The sequence below is a fragment of the Trachurus japonicus genome, chromosome 18 (genome assembly GCF_045865225.1).
Source record: "Trachurus japonicus isolate A0001 chromosome 18, Traja_1.0".
Taxonomy (NCBI): domain Eukaryota; kingdom Metazoa; phylum Chordata; class Actinopteri; order Carangiformes; family Carangidae; genus Trachurus; species Trachurus japonicus.
The window spans coordinates 25200057-25218388 of record NC_140924.1 but is presented as its reverse complement, the minus strand read 5'-3'; the positions used below and the strand labels follow the sequence as shown (position 1 = coordinate 25218388).

At 43.4% G+C, this 18332-nt stretch overlaps 1 protein-coding gene across 2 annotated transcripts in view; it reads left to right on the top strand.

Annotated features, from left to right (window-relative positions):
* kirrel1a (kirre like nephrin family adhesion molecule 1a) overlaps positions 1 to 18332 on the top strand; it is a 36990-nt gene that overhangs the window by 10470 nt on the left and 8188 nt on the right. The window contains exons 2-14 of one of the 2 annotated variants that reach the window (XM_085806411.1): positions 3970 to 4119; positions 9669 to 9818; positions 9910 to 10067; positions 10188 to 10338; positions 11877 to 11982; positions 12173 to 12321; positions 12578 to 12705; positions 14018 to 14144; positions 14393 to 14493; positions 16278 to 16494; positions 17443 to 17550; positions 17792 to 17919; positions 18237 to 18314. In XM_085806411.1, the coding sequence (XP_085662537.1) occupies positions 3970 to 4119; positions 9669 to 9818; positions 9910 to 10067; positions 10188 to 10338; positions 11877 to 11982; positions 12173 to 12321; positions 12578 to 12705; positions 14018 to 14144; positions 14393 to 14493; positions 16278 to 16494; positions 17443 to 17550; positions 17792 to 17919; positions 18237 to 18314 (1751 nt within the window). Of the gene's footprint in view, positions 1 to 3969; positions 4120 to 9668; positions 9819 to 9909; positions 10068 to 10187; positions 10339 to 11876; positions 11983 to 12172; positions 12322 to 12577; positions 12706 to 14017; positions 14145 to 14392; positions 14494 to 16277; positions 16495 to 17442; positions 17551 to 17791; positions 17920 to 18200; positions 18315 to 18332 lie in introns of both variants that reach the window. The other variant, XM_085806410.1, reaches the window with a different exon arrangement.

Here is an 18332-nt window from a genome sequence, read left to right as displayed (position 1 = left end):
AGGAATACAGGGCATACGAGCAGCACGCTTTTGCTAAAAATAGCCCAAACATCTTTGCATGCATATACCCCCTTTCAGTCATTTTCAGCAACAAATTGACGGTTCATTACCTTGCTATTAAAACACCATCGCATGGTGCGAGAGGTGCTCTCGGGGGCTAAATTGCAGTGGTGGTTGACACTATATGGCGGCGTGTGGCCGTGCTTTTCGGTGAGTCACCCGGCGAGGCAGTGCGTGCTTTGCCTTTGGCTTTGTGTCTGCTTTGACAAGCCGAGGTTGGTGTCACAGTGTCTGCAGGGGCTGTTGTTGTCCTCGGCCCCCAGATTAATCCTAAATCCCTTTCCCAACTTTGACTAGGGCTGTGTTTAATCCGAGACTAAACTGAGACCCGCTCCCAACGGAGATGGAGATGCTCCGCTCGGCTTGACGGTTTAGTCCCGAGTCATGGTGTAATCTCGTGTTCGGGGGAAACCGCCTCGATGTGTCGATTACATGTCTGGGGTTTAGGCTGGTTATGTTTGTGTGTGTTGACAGGAAATGGTTAGCCCATGTGGTGAGGTTTGGGTCATCTGTGCTGCCTGTGCGAGTGCGCGTGGTCATGGTCACAGCTCTTTGTGGCCGTGGTCTTTGTGTGGACAGGGTGCTCGGAGTCTCCTGATGGTATCTTGGGGATCAGTGACTCAAGGAAATCAGGACACACTCTAAATTTGTCACTGCAGCATAACCCACATAATGAAAGAATACAAGCTCCCTTGCATACACTCCTCTGCCTTTGCCTTTGCTCTGGCTGCTCTCTGCGTGTAAGATTTCCCTGTTTGAACACAGACACACACACACACACCTGTGTTGACGAGTGGCAACTGGGTAAAATGGAAATCAGACGGCAATGAGCACATGTTTAAATGAGTCAGTGTTTTCAGTCCTCAGCCTTTTTTTTTGCATGAGTGTTTTCTACACAGATTGTGTAGCCTCCACTCTGGAGTATTCAGTTTGGATTATGTTTGTGGTTTACTGAGGCAGTTGAGGGAATACCTCCAGCTAGCATATCTGAGGTGGTGGAGGAAAGGATTTGCTTGCCCTCAGGCTACTGTCGAGGTTGCGGGGTAGTTTAAACCCAGCTAAACTCTCTTTACACCCATCTATATCTGAGAAAAGGCTTTTCATGCCTTTTAAGATGCTATAAATCCATGTTGTACGTTTCAGTAATTAACATTACACAAGCAAGTTTTACAAAATTAGGCTGCGCACAGGAAATTCAGGAAAGAAAATCTCTGTCTATTATAATGCCTTTTTTTTCAAAAATATCTGGCTAATTATGCATTCTCCAACTCAATTACCACTTCATGAAAGGGAACGCTCATAATAACAAACCCCACAGAGAGATACCACCCGACTCTGGTGCCCCTCTGGGTTTGCTGAACGTCTGAATACGCAAGTGCTTGCTAACATGTTAAGCCTTATCGTCTTCAAATTGATAACATGACAGCACTGTGTTTACATCTTGTATCCGCTGCTTATAACTGTTAATGCATGTTTACATCTTGTGTGGAATTAGTGTGAATCTGTCATTTAAAGCTATGTCATTGTTTTTTTCCAGCCTACAAAACAGAGAGAAACAGGAAATACTGAACTTTACAGAAATAACTGAAATGTTTCTGATTTTGGAAAGAAATTGTTTGCACACCTAAGAATAGGCTAAGCTAAGAGTAAAATAATGAGAGAATGATACATTTAGGAGTTTATGTGTCCATTATTTTCATCAAAGTCAAAAAGAAAAACAACCAGATCCTGGTGTAAGAAATATTTTGGCTTTGAGAGAAGTTGGTTAGTTTCTTACTTCTGTGAAGCCAGGTTCTTAGAAGCAGCAACTGAGCTAATGTGGTTGCTGGCTGGTGAAAACATCCAGTAATATGTGCTTTTTACAGTGCTCTCAGTGACTCGTGATTTTACCTCTCAGATTTGGTTGCTATGTTGTTTGCTTTGTTTATCTTATTTCATTAATCCTGTTAATTTGGGCGTTCCTCAGGGAACAAATTAAGGGCCTCTGTTGTTGTTTTTTTCTGTTTGGTTCATCGCTGAATTATTCTAGGTATGCATGCTGCAAAGCTCCATCTGCATCTGATTCCCCCCTTCTTTTTTTTTTTTACCAACCCCTGTACCATCAGAATATTAATGTCAGAAGCCATTGTTGTGATTGGTATGGAAGTCTTTTTGCATGACTGGGTTCTTTTGTATAATCAGGCATATTGTACCTCTGTAGATCACACCACATCTAACGTGATAGAAAGAGAGTTCAGGACTGTGTGTGCAAAAGGGAGGGCTAACGTGAGAGAGATAGGGACCGAGGGTCACGATGGAGGGGGGGAGGGAGGTGGGAGGTGGGGGTGCAGAGGCATATGGCAGTTGTTAAAAAAAGTGAGAGAGATGGGAACCTTCAGAAAAGCGCTGGAGGGCTCCGAGGGAGAAGTGTAAAAGATCGAGAGAGGGCGGCTAAGGGAAAGAGAAGGGGAAAACAAGTGATAAAAAAGTGGAGAGGACAAGTGAGAAGGAGAGATGTAAATGGTAGGAGGTGAAGAAAGGGGAGTGAGGGAAAAAGTGAGAGAAGAAAGGGACGGGTGAACAGGGGAATGAAAAAGAGAGGGAGAGAGAAAGTGCTAGAGGGCTGATATTTAATGTGATAAATGAGTTGTGACAGTCCGCCTCTAACCCCCTTCCAACCAGCGAGGAGGAGGAACACAGAAATAGAAAGCATTATGGGTAAAAAGGACATATACAGCATTATATATGTATATAGAAAGAAGGAGGCATGTACATACTGTAGAGAGGGAGAGGTAGAGGGAAATCAGTGCCAGCAAAAGGACATTCATAGACAGCATTATGGATGTACAAAGTGGAAGAGGCGAGTGGGGATGCATACATATGGAGGGTAAAGCAGAGAGTGAAGGAAAGCAATTTGGGTAAAGGACATACAACATTACAGAGAGAGAACAGAGGGAGAGGTAATGGCTGAGGAGGAGGAGAAGGAGGAAGAGGAGGAGGAGGAGGAGGGGGTGTACGACGCAGCATTGGGTTAATGATCTACTGTACGGTATTCTTCGAAATAACAAGTGGGAGCGAGGAGCAAAGAATGAAAATTTAAAGGGAGATGCAAATGCTCCACAGTGATTGCCTCTCTTCTATTATACAAGTGTCATGTCTTCAAGGGACGGCTAATTACAACTTGTCATCATACAGCGTGGAACAATAGCACAGAGGGTTTTTTTTCTTCATCTTCTTCTGTATTAGACAGTTGGTCGGTGGGCCAGCACGGCGCTGCATGGGCTATCTGCTGTGGCAGTGGACTACAGACTGGAGAGAGGGAGAGAGTCTAGTAGACAATGACAGCCACTGTGGTTTTGGTTGGGGAGTGGAAGCCTGGGAGATGACTCATAGGGAGGAATGAAGGGGGGAGAAACAAGAGAGAGGGAGAGGAGGGAGGAGGGCTGGAGGAGTTTTGAAGAAATAAAAGTCAGGAGCGAGAAGAAAAGGGGTGTGAGAGAGAGACCCCTATGGCTGAAGTTGTGTGTTTGATCTCGCAGCTCCTCTCTCCTGAGTCAGCATTAACCGCCTCGTCCTCTTCTCCTTCCTTCTCTCTCTTTCTTCTTCTGATTTCCTCGTCTTTGACGCTTCTGTCTTTCGGTGCCGTTCTTCTTTTTCTCCTTCTTCGCTCCTATGCTGTATACACGCTTCGGTTAACGGCCGCGAGCCACCGTGTGATCAAAGGTGGCCGCCGTTGTGGCATTCCGCCGCTGCCGAGGGAGCGCAGTCACTAATCAATAAACCATAAAACCAAAAGATACGATGACACGCCACAACTGAAGAACTGATACTTCTGCTGCTCTATGTGCACGGGTGGAAATGAGAAAGTCCCTAACTTATCCCTCTTCTTATTTCCCAATCTCTCCTCTCTCCTCTCCTCTGTCTGTGCAGTGTGGACAGCGAGGTTCTCTCAGGAGCCGGCAGACCAGTCGGTGGTGCGGGGCCAGAGGGTGATCCTGTCCTGTGTTGTCTTCAACTACTCGGGCATTGTTCAGTGGACCAAAGATGGCCTGGCTCTGGGCATCGGAGAAGACCTGCAGGGTGAGGGATCATGAAGCCTCCCCGGGCCTCCTTCACTGTGACTAAGACAGGCTTCTCACAGCTGATTGTAATATCTTTGGATGGCAGCAGCTGATGGCAAAATGTTATGCAGCATGTTTGAAGCTAGACAACCGCTTTCTTTTTTTTGTTGTTGTTGCTAAATATCTTGAGCTATTTGTGATACTCACTACAAACAGGTGAATAGGGGTAAATGATGTAGCTACTATATATGAGGCCTATCTTATTCTAAGTGAGGTGCTAACCCAAGTGTGGGCAAACTGAGGCCTGTGGGCCATAACAATCAATCAATTAAACAATCAAATTGTATTTGGATAGCACCTTTCAAAGCAAATAAATGCAGTTCAAAGTGCTTTACATTCTGATTGAAAAAGTAAATATGTATTTAAGAAGTGAAACAAGAAGAATGACGTGGAGAATAATGCACGAAGATTAAAAGCGACAATAAAATGTAGCAATAGTAAAAGATAAAAACACAATAAAATACAAAAAACAAAAAAGAATAAAATGCAGGATAGAAATATAGAACAAAATATAAAAACACTCACCTCCCAGATCCTCCAGCAGGCTGTTCCACAATTCCACAAAAAGACCACAAACTCTGATGCACTGGCAAAAAAGGGTGAGCCACAGTACAACTCCTGCTCCCACTGAAACTGAATGTCATTTGAATGTTAGTTTTCTTTTATTCTGAGGTATTGGCTTTTACATCTAATTTATATTAGTTCACACAGACACTCTCCATCCAGCAGATACGGGCCACCCCTGATCTAACCTGAGCAGCATTGTTACAGACACAACCATCAAGAGAGTGGTCAAGTCAAGTTAGCAGAGGAGCAAATAGTGTTGAATAAATAAAGCAAAGCTTAAATCTAATTGGTTGAGGTAGAGCTTGAAGTTGGTGTTCATTATATTAAACAAGTTTAGCTGTATTTCAGTTACAATGCCAGTTTTGCTTGGGAACAAATCATGTTCTTGGAGAACTGCTTCTTCAAACTGTTACTATAATCTGGTGTATTATTACAGTTTTTCACAATTGCTACAACTCATTTCTTGAAAGCCTCTCATGCTTTTGTCAGAACTATAAACACAAAACTCAATAGTCAAACTACTTTTAACCAAACCAAAACTAAAGCCACACCACAGAACAGTTTCATCTGTGCTCACAACCACACTCTGTTCTCAGATCCACTGATTGTTCATTACACGCCCCGTGGAAAAAAATAGAAAACATAGGGCTTTGAGTACACCAGTCCCGGTTAGTTTTTTCTATCACATAATGTAAAGTCAACAGTTCTGAGTTGTGGTGTCTAAGCTGTGACACCTGCATTGTAATTGGGATCAACACCATAATGCATCAATGTATCTAATACAGCATCTATAGGACACCGACAGGTTCAAATATGACTGACAGTGGAGGAGTTGCTCTGATTGGTTTTCTCCTCTGATGGAAACAACATATGGTCAATCTCATTTTCAAAATAAAAGAACATATATCGCATTGACTTAAAACTCTGCTTCAAAGTAAGAGCACTTCATAGAAATACAATTAAGTCAAAAGTGCAAAAATTAAAAAAAGTAGAAGTCATAGGTTTTCCAAAAAGAAAAATACAGTGCTCACACTTAGAAGTACAGTACTCTAAACGCACTTTGTTGTTTTCTGCCCCTGATTAAAAGAAGGAAAGATGAATCAATATCTGATTATTAGATTTGAATGGGATCCAGCTCTGATGACAGGGAGCTTCAGCTCATGTGGCAGAGCTGTGCAGGTACCTGGGAACCACTAGTTCAGATCATCCACTCAGCCTGAACCTGAAGAGACAGCCAAGTGAAATAGTCCAAATAGAAGCTGAATACCTAATGATGAATATCTCTAAGGCCAGTCTAGTTTATATTATAACCCCTTTGCTTGTGTTACACACTTGCTAGCTGTTGCATTTCCACCTACCAACATTTGACCTTGAATGCAACAAAATAAATCTTTTATCAGCAAATCATTTTGCAAAGAGCTGAGCCACAACCAACTGTTCTGCTCTTTGTTAGCATTTTTTTTTCAAATTGCTAACAAAGCAGAACTCTTGTTGAATCACACACTCTAACACTGTGTTTGCATGACATAGCATGTTTGGAACTGTGGTGGCTAATGTATGCTGACAAAATATATATTTTTTATTTTGCTGCTGATTGTTTTTAGTTACGGCCAGATTGAGCCAACGGAGCATTTTTTCCCAGGAGATGTTAGAGGCTGTCATGCGACTGAAAGACAGCTTAACTACTCCAGCAGCCGTCGCATCGCACTGTGACACGCACTTGTTTAGGTTGATGTTAAATCCGGCTGCCTCCTGCACATGTCCTCCAATGTTTGATTGGAAATTCCAAGCTCCCCCGAGGGGGGGGGGGGGGGGGGTGCAGCTTGTTCGAGGAGCATCACATCATCACCTTTGTCACAAAACCAGTGGGTGATGCCGATTGGCTAATATCTGATTTTTATTGAAAGGCAGATTCATTGACTAATACGTCGCCCTGAGCTTTTTTCTGAGCTTCCTGCTTTTCCTCATGTTGTCCTAAGTGATGAAATCTTGAGTTTGATTTATTAAGCCTGCCGCTTTTCTGTCCGTCAGTGTCAGAAATCAGACTCGGCTCTTCCCACTTTGACAAAACTTGAGGGAATGATGCATCTCTCCGATCGCCGCGTCGCCGCCTTTGCAGAATTGCACTGATTGGCCCAAAGGGGACTGTGCAATCACCGGTCAAAACAAGTGGGCATACTCTTCAGTGATTGGTCCAGAGGGAGACTGCATCGTTTGTGACATGTTGTCTTGTATTTGGGCTTATTGTTTTTCCCCAGACTTTGTCCCTTCATTTTCATTTCTTCTTTTTTTTTGTTTAATTTCCTCTCCCATTCCTCTGCTTCCTCTGATACTGTTCACTATATCTCCTCTCCTCTCCTCTCCTCTCCTCTCCTCTCCTCTCCTCTCCTCTCCTCCTTCTTCCTTCTCCTCTCCTCTCCTCTCCTCTCCTCTCCTCTCCTCTCCTCTCCTCTCCTCTCCTCTCCTCTCCTCCTTCTTCCTTCTCCTCTCCTCTCCTCCTTCTTCCTTCTCCTCTCCTCCTTCTTCCTCCTCTCCTCTCCTCTCCTCTCCTCTCCTCCTTCTTCCTCTCCTCTCCTCCTTCTTCCTCCTCTCCTCTCCTCTCCTCTCCTCTCCTCTCCTCTCCTCTCCTCTCTTCTTCCTTCTCCTCTCCTCCTTCTTCCTCCTCTCCTCTCCTCTCCTCTCCTCCTTCTTCCTTCTCCTCTCCTCTCCTCCTTCTTCCTTCTCCTCTCCTCTCCTCTCCTCCTTCTTCCTTCTCTCCTCTCCTCTCCTCTCCTCTCCTCTCCTCTCCTCTCCTCTCCTCCTTCTTCCTTCTTCCTTCTCCTCTCCTCTCCTCCACTGTTCTCCATTTAACTTCTCTACCTTGTCTCTCCCTCTCTCCCTCACCCTCATCTTGTTTGACACACTCTTCTCTCTCCGTCAGCCCCCCCCTTCTTTCCCTCCTTCTCTCTGTCCTCGTCTGTCCCTTCTCCATTCTTTCTGTCTCCCTCTCCTCCTCTTTTAATCATATTGTTACTGTAATGGTCCAGTGCTTCAAGCCAAAGCTTTTAAATAAAAACATGTGAATGAGCACTGGCCGCTTCATGCACACATACACTCCAGTCTGTGTGTGTATGTGTGTATGTGTGTGTGTGTTTGTGTATGAGCCTCTGTCCCTCTGCTTCCACCCCTCCCCTCCTCTCCCCTCCTTCTCTGGGCTTTTCATACGCTTTCTCGCTCTCCACATTTCACATGCAAATGCACGCATATACAGGGGCGCATACGCACACACACACACACACACACATGCACACATGCATGCAGAAACAAGGACACACAAGGTTAGGCAAGCGGCACGGCTCCGTTCAGGGGGCTACACATGGAAACGGCGGCGGAGGTTTTCACATGCGATCTACGTCCGGGCAGCGAACATGAATTCTGCACCACGGACTGGACTCGGTTTGAGTCCTCTAAAACGTTGTTGTCATAATGCATTCATCTTTCTTCCCCCCCCCCCCTGCTGGTGAAAAGAGAGCGCGGCTGCCACCTAATGGTGAGAATGTACGGCCCTACAGCTGGGGCCGTGTGGCTGATGGGGGAAGGGAAAGAGAGGACCGGAGAGGCCGTGTGTGTGTGTGTGTGTGTGTGTGTGTGTGTGTGTGTGTGTGTGTGTGTGTGTGTGTGTGTGTGTGTGTGAGTGAATGTGTATGTTTGGTCATGCGTTTATGTTTGCGCACATCCATCCCATCATGTGGCCTGGCGTCTCTCTGGTGTCACTTTACCCTGATGAGGAAAAAGTCATGTTTTCGCTTCATGCGTGACACAGATCTGGTGTTTTCTTAGCAGCGTGAGCTGCAACAAGCTGAGCCTGGACCCTGAGACGAGCTGTTGTGTTTGAAGAGAGATTCACATTAGCACTAAGCAGGACGAACAGTATGAAGTATAGTACCTTAATAACAATGTAGGTTTTAATTGCTATTTAAAAACACTCCACTTGGATACACTGTATAATTCATCATCAAGCCCTGAGGTGTAAACTTATGTTTGTGTTGTGTTATGCAGTTTTTAGAGATGGGGATATACATTTAGTTTCAAAGAGAAAAAAAAGTGACAGAACAAGTTGAAGGCAGGGAATATCTTATTCAGTTCCAAATTCGTTGAAAAAAAACAACAACCTTCCCCGCCTCCACAGTTTATCATCCCCCAAACATTCTCAATCTCATATCCACCCAACCACCCCCAAAAAGAAGAAAAAAAAACAAAACAAAGCAAATAAAAGAAAGGAAACACAATTATACATTTACAGGTCTGGAAAAGTATGGAAAATGGAAACTATTGTATGGAAATATATTTATCTTAATACATATCTGAGCTTGGTCTTGTCTGAAGTTATTTGGGTTATAATTTTATAAATCTACCTAGCTACAGTCTCCAGGAAATCATTTATGTTATGTTATGTTATGTTTATTTATTTGATATGGACATCACAAATACATTGAGACTGTTCCAGTGGACAGAACAGATGCTTTGCTTGGGTATGTTTAGCACATGTGCTAATTTTCAACACCAGTCCATAGGCGGCAATTTGGTGACATAATGGCATACTAATTCACAATAATGAAAATAAACTAATGCAATTGCATTGCATTAATTTAAATTTATTTACATGATACACATCTAATCACTCAAATGTCACAAATTATTAGATTTTTTTTTGTTTTTACAGAGAAATCTTGAAATTAGGGTCTGGAAAAAGTATGGATTTTTTTTTTCTTTTTTAAAGTATATTTTTTGGGCTTTTTATTGCCTTTAATTGATAGCACAGTGGAGAGAGAGAGACAGGAAATGGGGAGGTAGAGAGGGGGAATGACAAACAAAAGTATGGAATTTTGAAATGTCAAATGTATAGGAGCCCTGGTTATAATTAAACTCTACCGTGTGTGTGTGTGTGTGTGTGTGTGTCAGCCTGGCCCAGGTACCGTGTGCTGCGAGTGCAGGAGTTGGGCCAGTACAACCTGGAGATCCTGTCAGCTGACCTGTCTGATGACTCCCTGTACGAGTGCCAGGCCCCCGATGCGGCGCTGAGGTCCAGGAGGGCCAAACTCACCGTCCTCAGTACGTCCATGTGTCCCTGTGTGTCTGTGTGAGGACTGAGGAGGCGTGTGCATCTTTTTAACACTGGCCCTGCTTTTTCTCCCCGCTCCAGTCCCCCCAGATGACCCGGTGATCGATGGGGGTCCGGAGGTGCTGCTGAATGCCGGGGAGTCCTACAACCTCAGCTGTGTGTCCCGGGGGGCCAAACCACCGTCTATGATCGAGTGGCTTAAAGACGGTCTGCCTGTGGATGGGGCTGCCAGCACCACGGTGAGCCTAAGCACCACACACACACACACACACACACACACAGACTTACTAAAGAGACACGCTCCTGAACTGTTTTAACATTCCATCTGTCTTTTAACCCCCTCCTCCTCCGTCCTGTAGGAGGTGCTTCCAGACAGGAAGAGGGTGACCACGCGCAGCTACCTGCCCATCCAGCCGGTGGACACCGACACCGGGAGGAACTACAGCTGTGTGGCCACTAACCTGGCCATCCCCACCGGGAAAGGCACAACCGTCACTCTCAACGTCCACCGTAAGCAACGCATGGTTGTTTCTTTGACATAGTAGAATATGATGGAGGTCATGATAGTGCAGCAACTGAAGCAGAATAAGAGACCCAGTGTTCCTACACAAGTATGGCAAGGCAAGGCAATTTTATTTGTAGACCCTCACATCGACTGAGGAAGAACTCCATGGAAAACCCTTTTAACAGGGAAAAATTGGAGAAACCTCAGGGTGAGCAACAGAGGAGGGATGGAAAGTATGAAAAGTATGGAATGTGATTTTACATTTCCAGGTCTGAAAAAGTATGGAAAAAGGAAACTATTGTATGGAAATATATGTATCTTAACTCATTGAGTGCCAGCCCTTTTATAAAATGGTCAGTGACTTGTGCCAGCGTTTCGGGGCATTTTGAGTAATATTTCAAGACCCACAGAATATTTTGTACTATGACTCTGAAAACACCAATACTTCAAAGGAAAGAGGAGACTCTCTATTTAATGAGGGAAAAAAACATTTGTTTGTACCTTGTTCCATTCTTGATTTATCTTAAGTTGAATAGAGCCTGGTTGCACCAAAAAGACCAAAAATGCATTTTTGTGAAAGAGAGTCTCTTAAGAAAAACAGTGATTTATCCGTTTTAATTTTGGCTTCAAAAACATGTAAAACATCTGAAAATTTCACATGTTTTTAAATTGTACAATATATATACATGATACATATAAAATACAATTAAAATACAACAAGTAGGAGTCCTACTCACCTATGCCTGCTCTCCTACTTCTCCGCAGAAAACTGCGTTTGACGTATATGTCAATGGCCATTCAATGAGTTAATACTTATCTGGGTTTGATCAGAAGTTATTTGGGAAAATTATTTTGTATGCACTATTGTACCTAGCTACAATCTCCTGGAAATGATTTGGTGGCATAATGGCATACAAATTCAGAATAATGAAAACAGACGATTAATTGCATCATTTATTTACATGATACACATCTAATTACTCAAATGTCACAAATTATTAGATTTTTTTTTTACAGAGAAGGGTCTGGAAAAAGTATGGAATGTCAAATGTGTAGGAACCCTGAAGACCATTAAAGGCTCAGGACACCTTTGCAGGTGTTTGGAGAGAGAGAAAGAGTGTGACATCATTAGGTTACAATAGTGAATTTTTTGAGATACAGAATTTTGGGTTTTCATTAAATACAAGCCATAATCATGACAATTAAAAGAAATAAAGTCAGTAATGAAATATGCCAGTCTGTGTGGAATGAATCTATGTAATATATGAGTTTCACAGTTTGAATTGAACTCCTGAAATAAAAGAACTTTTCCATGACATTCTAATGTATGGAGATGAGCCTGTGTGTTACAATATTCAGTGCAGGTGCCACCTTTCCTACAACTCCATACAGTAAATTGCTGCGTTCACATCTGGCTAATTAAAGCTAAATGTTTTTATAGCTCTTACCAAGTGATGCATGGCGGCCATTTTCCTCCAGATTGCAGCATACATCAGATGAAGTGATGCTGCTTAATGTGACTCTCTCTCTCTCTCTCTTCCAGACCCGCCAACAGTTACCTTGTCCATTGAGCCTCGCTCTGTCCTGGAGGGGGAAAGAGTCACCTTCACCTGCCAGGCTCACGCCAACCCTCCTATTATGGGCTACAGGTCTGCTGCCTCCACCTCCAACAAGCACACATCTCATTTTCACTGGGCCTCTTAAAGGGACAGTTGCCTTTTCCAAATTTTGAAAACCATTAAGTCTTTTTTCAAATAGCGTTTCTTGATTTTGCTTCGAAAAGATCGGTATTCCTAAATTGACGTCTGCATCTTGTAACGTTGTGTGTTTAAATCCCAGGTGGGCCAAGGGTGGCGTGGTGCTGCAGGGCGCGAGGGAGAGCGTGTTCACCACCAAGGCCGACCACTCTTTCTTCACCGAGCCCGTCTCCTGTCTGGTTTTCAACGCCGTGGGGAAGACCAACGTCAGCATCCTGGTGGACGTGCACTGTGAGTGACTACAAAAATCCTGACTCATATTGTAAAAAAAAAACGTCCATCACAATAATTGTATCGTTTTAGACCGTGAGTCACGCAAACACTCACTCACCTTGTTCCATCACTTGTGGCCCACTTTCGCTCAGAGTCAGAGGGATGAAACACACTTTTGTTGTGTGTTGTGTCTTTTTTCCTCTTTTAGTCCTACTGCATTATTGCTCAAACACAAGAAAGAACAACCCCTCTCTCTCTCTGTTTTGGTCTCCAGTTGGTCCCATCCTGTTGGTGGAGCCGCAGCCAAAAACAGTGGATGTCGACACTGATGTCACCCTCAACTGCAAATGGGCTGGAAACCCTCCGCTCACACTCACCTGGTTCAAAAAGGGGACCAACATGGTGAGGAGCCGAGAGCCCACCGGCCACACGTGTTTTCACAGTTCACACTTTCATCATCCTGTGTTTGTTTTCCTGTCTGCACGCTGACATGTATCTTTTTCTCATTTTACCTGCCGTGATCTTCTTCTTTTTTTCATTTTCAGCTTTACTTGATAAATATCTCTTATATTTTATGAATCACTAAAGGTTGGATAGGATTTGAATGGCTGACTGTGATACAGCCCCTCTGTTCTGTATCAGTGATGTAGTCCTACTCAGTGGAGCAGCAGGAACAGAAAGCAGCCATACTCTTCATATTCATATACAGTATATCTGTCATTGGTGAAAGCATTCATCCTGTACATAAGGAGTTATAATAAAAAAGTGTATTTCATAAAATGTCAAAATCTGAACACACCTAGCACTCTCCATTCTACTTTTGAGCTCAATTGTCTTTGAGTTTAGTTGAATCATATTTTACAAGTTCACCATCACTGAGTTGGGGTTAGGCTTTAACACCAGTGATGCTTGAGGGCAAGTAGGTGTATGTAAATGTTAGCATTTTGTTGCTAATGACTCATTAGCTTGTTTACAAACACACAGTCTATTCAGGTGGATGGGACGAGCAAAGTCAAGGTTTGAATGAATGAATGAATGAATGAATGAATGAAATCTTTATTTCAAACATGTGAACAGAGCAAGGAAACAAAGGGAAAGAAAACAATGAAGTGAATGAGGTTTATGCACCAACTTGAGCTACTTCCAAGGTGCATGGAGGAAACATTTTGTCACATTTAGGGGACACGTCTCAAAACTGCAGGATCATCGTTTACTTGACCTTTCCAGACTATGAACTAAATACAATGTCACCCATGTTTAAAAACCTGTCAGTGTAGCAATAAAGCAAATGATTTATTTTTACCATACTGTAGGTGTTGACTTTTCCATCTAGACTTCCTGTATACTTCCACCACATCCAGAGCAGAAAGCAGGACAAAAGAAAAGACGGGTCCAGTGTGACTACGGAGCCATCTGGCCTTCACCTCTCTCTCCCTCTCTCACTAGGCGGTTACATATTTAGCCATAGTTTTCACACAGCTAATTTTCTGATGGATGTGGTTGCTAGGCAACTGCAAAACCTCTGTGGCTGGTTAAAAGCAGATGTGCAGGTTTGCATTGTTAGCCAGTTAGGGTCAGAGTAGTAGATACAACACATCCAGATACGTGTTATTAGCCTCCTGTGCATATATGGGCTTTTCTTTTGTTTATCCCCCTCCTGTTGTTTACCACAGTTTCCTTGTTTTTATTTGTGTCATTTTGTTTCCTCCCACAGGTTCTGAGTAACAGCAACCAGCTGTTTCTGAAGGCAGTGGGCCAGGCCGACGCCGGCCAGTACGTGTGCAAGGCCATCGTCCCACGGATCGGAGTGGGAGAGACTGAGGTCACGCTCACAGTCAACGGTCAGAAAACATCCACATAATTTAATGTATCACCGCCTGTACTGTAGATGAAAATCTTGTGCTTTTTTGCAAAGGTCAGCTTGTCAGTAATTGAAAAATGAAAAAGTTATACGTCAAAGTAGAGGCCATTTATTTTTAAATGTCCCCTTTTTGAGCTGGCTTGGTAAGATTTATTTATTTATTTTTGGCAGTTTGTTGTGTTTTACTGCGACATGCTCTCACATGTCTTGTCGTTGTGACCGATGCAGGTCCTCCCATCATCTCCAGTGATCCGGTCCAGTACGCAGTAAGAGGGGAGAGAGGAGAGGTGAAGTGCTACATAGCCAGTACTCCTCCTCCGGATAAGATCGTAAGTGAAAAAAATGAGAAACGGGACACCAATCCCACAATATGAATTTCAAAATATAGCCCCCGCATTATTTATTAACACCAAAAAAGAAAAAAAAAGAGTCAAACAAGGAAAAGCTTTGGTCTCAAAGAGCACTAGGTTGTAATTTTCAGTCTTACATCGATTTGTATTTTACTGTTACTGTACCTTTGCTGTTTCTAAATGGCTCCACTCCTGCATGGTAAATGCTTTTAGGCACTGTCCCCCTTTTTTTTTTCTTTCTGAGTGGTGACTCACCCTTAAACTCTCCCAGAATGTTCCTCCATCCCATCACATAAACAAACCAACAGGAACGCTAAGCCGGTCCGCTTTTAGCTCCTGCGTCAGAAATCAGCACTGGATGCTCTCTGTATCACACAGACGCAGTAGTAGTAGTTCCTTGGCTGCCCGGGCCTGTGTGACTGATCCATCCTGACTCACAGTGTGTGCTCCTAATGCAAGTGGCAGAGGTGGGGGACAGAAAAAGATTTATAAAATATAAAGGAGTGGAGAGGAACAGTTGTCCCAGTAAACGCCTCAGCCAGGAGATTCTCCTTCTCTGGAATAAGTGGGCAGATTATGGGAACATGTGGGCTCATGCATAATTAACTTGCCTTCGTACAGTTACTTCAATGCTGAATAATAGAGCTGCTTTTAGTGGCTTTAAAGTTGGAGAATGTGCAAGATTGACGATTCTCAGTCACCGCACGGCCACTCCTCGCGTCTGTTTGCAGAGACATACACACTGTTGCTGCTCCGAGTCATGCAATGTGTGTGTTTAACATGCAAGCGTGTCAGGTTGTGTAGCTTGTTTGCCATGCTATTCTGTAGTATGTGTTTGATTTATGCAGTTATGTATGGTCTGTAGTTTATTTGTCTAATATTCAGTTATAGTTGTCTTTTTTTTAATCCTTTATTGTAAATTATTTAGAAAAATAGATACAATATGTTTTAAATGGGACACAAGGTTGAATTGAAGAGCCCATTGAAATGCGTTTATACAGAATTGAATAGTGAAGACATTCTGGGGAATACACATCTTCACTTTCTTGCCAAGAGTTTGATAAGAAGATTGATGACACCCGGCTCTGTCCAACACCTGTAGAAGTGCTGCAAGGCTGATTTCCTTTGTTTCACACACAGCCAGGCAGCCAGGCTAGCTGCGTCCATCTGTTTCAAGTGTCTGTGCTAAGTTAAGCTAACCAACAGCTGACTGTGGCTTTATGCAGAAGTCAGACGGCAAATACACGTGTCTTACAAAATGATGAAATATTCCTTTAAAACTGTTTTAGGATATTTAGTAAGGGCTTTTAGTTTGAAGGTCTCCTTCATGTGTGTTTGAATTGTTGTTGCCAAGATTTCAGTGAAATTTTATAAACAGGAAATGAAATAAGTGCATCACCATCCACTTCCACATTAAACCTGCTGCAGCCTGAAGAATTAATATGTGGCCTCAGATACACTCTGCTCTCACATTCATAACTATTGTGTCTTTATCTTCTTTATTCAATTATTTAGCTTTGTTTGAAATGGATTTTTTTGGATTTGTTTTTATTGGACTAAAAAGGGAACATAAATAAGATAAAAATGAAATTGATGAAGTATAATTAAGAATTATCATTTTATATTCTCAAAATGAATATATTCATCATAAACCTCCATGAGAATAAAGAATGTATTCCTATAGAGGTCTTAAAACGCTCTAATATGGCCTCCTGTGTGTGTGTGTGTGTGTGTGTGTGTGTGTGTGTGTGTGTGTGGTGCAGGTGTGGGCGTGGAAGGAGAACGTGTGGGAGAAGGAGAAGGGGACTCTTCTGGAGAGGTACACGGTGGAGCAGAGCAAGTCTTCAGCTGAGGGCGGCGGCGTCCTCTCCACGCTCACCATCAACAACGTGATGGAGTCTGACTTCCTGTCCACCTACAACTGCACGGCCTGGAACTCGTTTGGCCCGGGCACCATGATCATCACGCTGGAGGAGAAGGGTGAGTTATAATATATATATATATATATATATATATATATATATAAAAGTGTCTGCTAAAAACAAAATAAAGGTTTTATCTGTATGATAATATACAATATATGATATGTATTGTACCATTAATCCCTGGCTAGGATTGGCTTATGGCAATATCAGGTTCTTCATTCACAAGATTAGCCAAAAACAGACCTGTCACTATCACTTTGCTATTCCTGATGTGAAAAGACACGGAGGATTCTGCAGACTGTTGATGACGTACATTCACTTAAATAATTAAATACCCAGACCTCTGTGAACATCTCTAGTAATAGCAAATGCATTTTTAGTTTACTATCTGACGCTCTGGTCTATTTGCATATCACAATGCTGATGTCACAATTGAGGAAAGTAATGAACCATTGCAAATTATAAATGTAAGTTGAAGGACGGTGTGCCTCATTCTTACACCTTAGAATTAAATCTAAAAAGATTTGACTCAGTTGCATGTGACATCCAATGTCTCCCTCTATCAAATTGCCTGATGCTTTTAAGTTAAATTTTAAAACACTGCCTGTGAGATTTGAAGTCATGTGTATGGCTTAGGCAGGGCCGTTGCATAGGGGAGAAAGGTGATGACAATTCTAGGGGCCCACAGCCCAGTAGGGCCCACAAAACCCCCCAGGAGACTGATTTTTTGACTAAATTCCTCTTATACACAGTCAATCAAAAAAGTGGTGATGAAAAGTCAGGGGGTGGGGGCCCACATCAGTATTTTTTCAGGGGGCCCAGAATTCCTAGCAACGGCCAGGGCTTGGGTAAGATCAGATGCAGTTGCTGTTTTCTTATGTGATGTAGGTTTATAAGAAGAAGCAGTTTCTCCCATTTAAATCCTCACAAGACATCGCAATCCCTAACTCACCGCCTCTCTCTCTCTTTCTCTTTCCTCCGTCCCTCTCTCACGCCGTCTCAGAGGACGTCCCGGTGGGATTAATCGCCGGCGGGACCGTGGGCTCCACCATCTTCCTGTTCATCTTCCTGCTGGTCCTCGTTCTCATCTTCTACCGGCAGCGCAAAGGCAGTGAGTCATTCTCTCCATGTGCCTCACACATACAGTACAACACAGTACAAAGACAATCAGCAATCTGCAAGCACAGCACAAAGTTTTTCTTTTTTAAATGTTTACAATTTGAAGACTTTTCAGCAAAACCAAAGACAAGCAGCATATGGATGTAGGTCCTCCTCCCCCTCCGGCTTGTGAAAACACACTGAGATCGCATGCGTCCAGCTGTATTCAACCTTGCCGTGTGTTTTGCTTCCAGGTCGGCGCGGGGTGACGCTGGGTAAGCCCGACATCAAGGTGGAGACGATAAACAAGGAGACCCACAGCTTAGAGGAGGACTCCGGCAGCGTGTCCACAGCTTCGCGCATGGTCAAGGCCATGTACTCGGTGAGCAGCAGCGGGACTCTGTTTACACAGCCTGTAGTTGTAGAAAAAACCTCCGATTAACTCAGTAACCTCTCCCCGCTCTACACCTCCTGACTAAAAATAAACTCAATGCTTTCCCCCTGCAATCGCCCCCTTTTTAACACTTTTAATCCCATTCTCTCTTCTCCTGTCACACTCTGTTACCTCCTTCCCTTCTCTCTTTTGTTACGGCACCTTCTCTCCTCCTTTCTCTCTCTATCTTTTTTTTTGGTTTTGTTTTCCTTTCTTGTTTGACGGTTTAGTTTCTCCCCTCTGTGTCCTTCTCTCCCTCCAATCAGCCCTTTAAGGATGACATAGAGCTCAAGTCTGACCTCCGCAGTGACACCCTGGACACCCGCCAGGAGTACGACCTTAAGGTGAGACCACGCAGACGC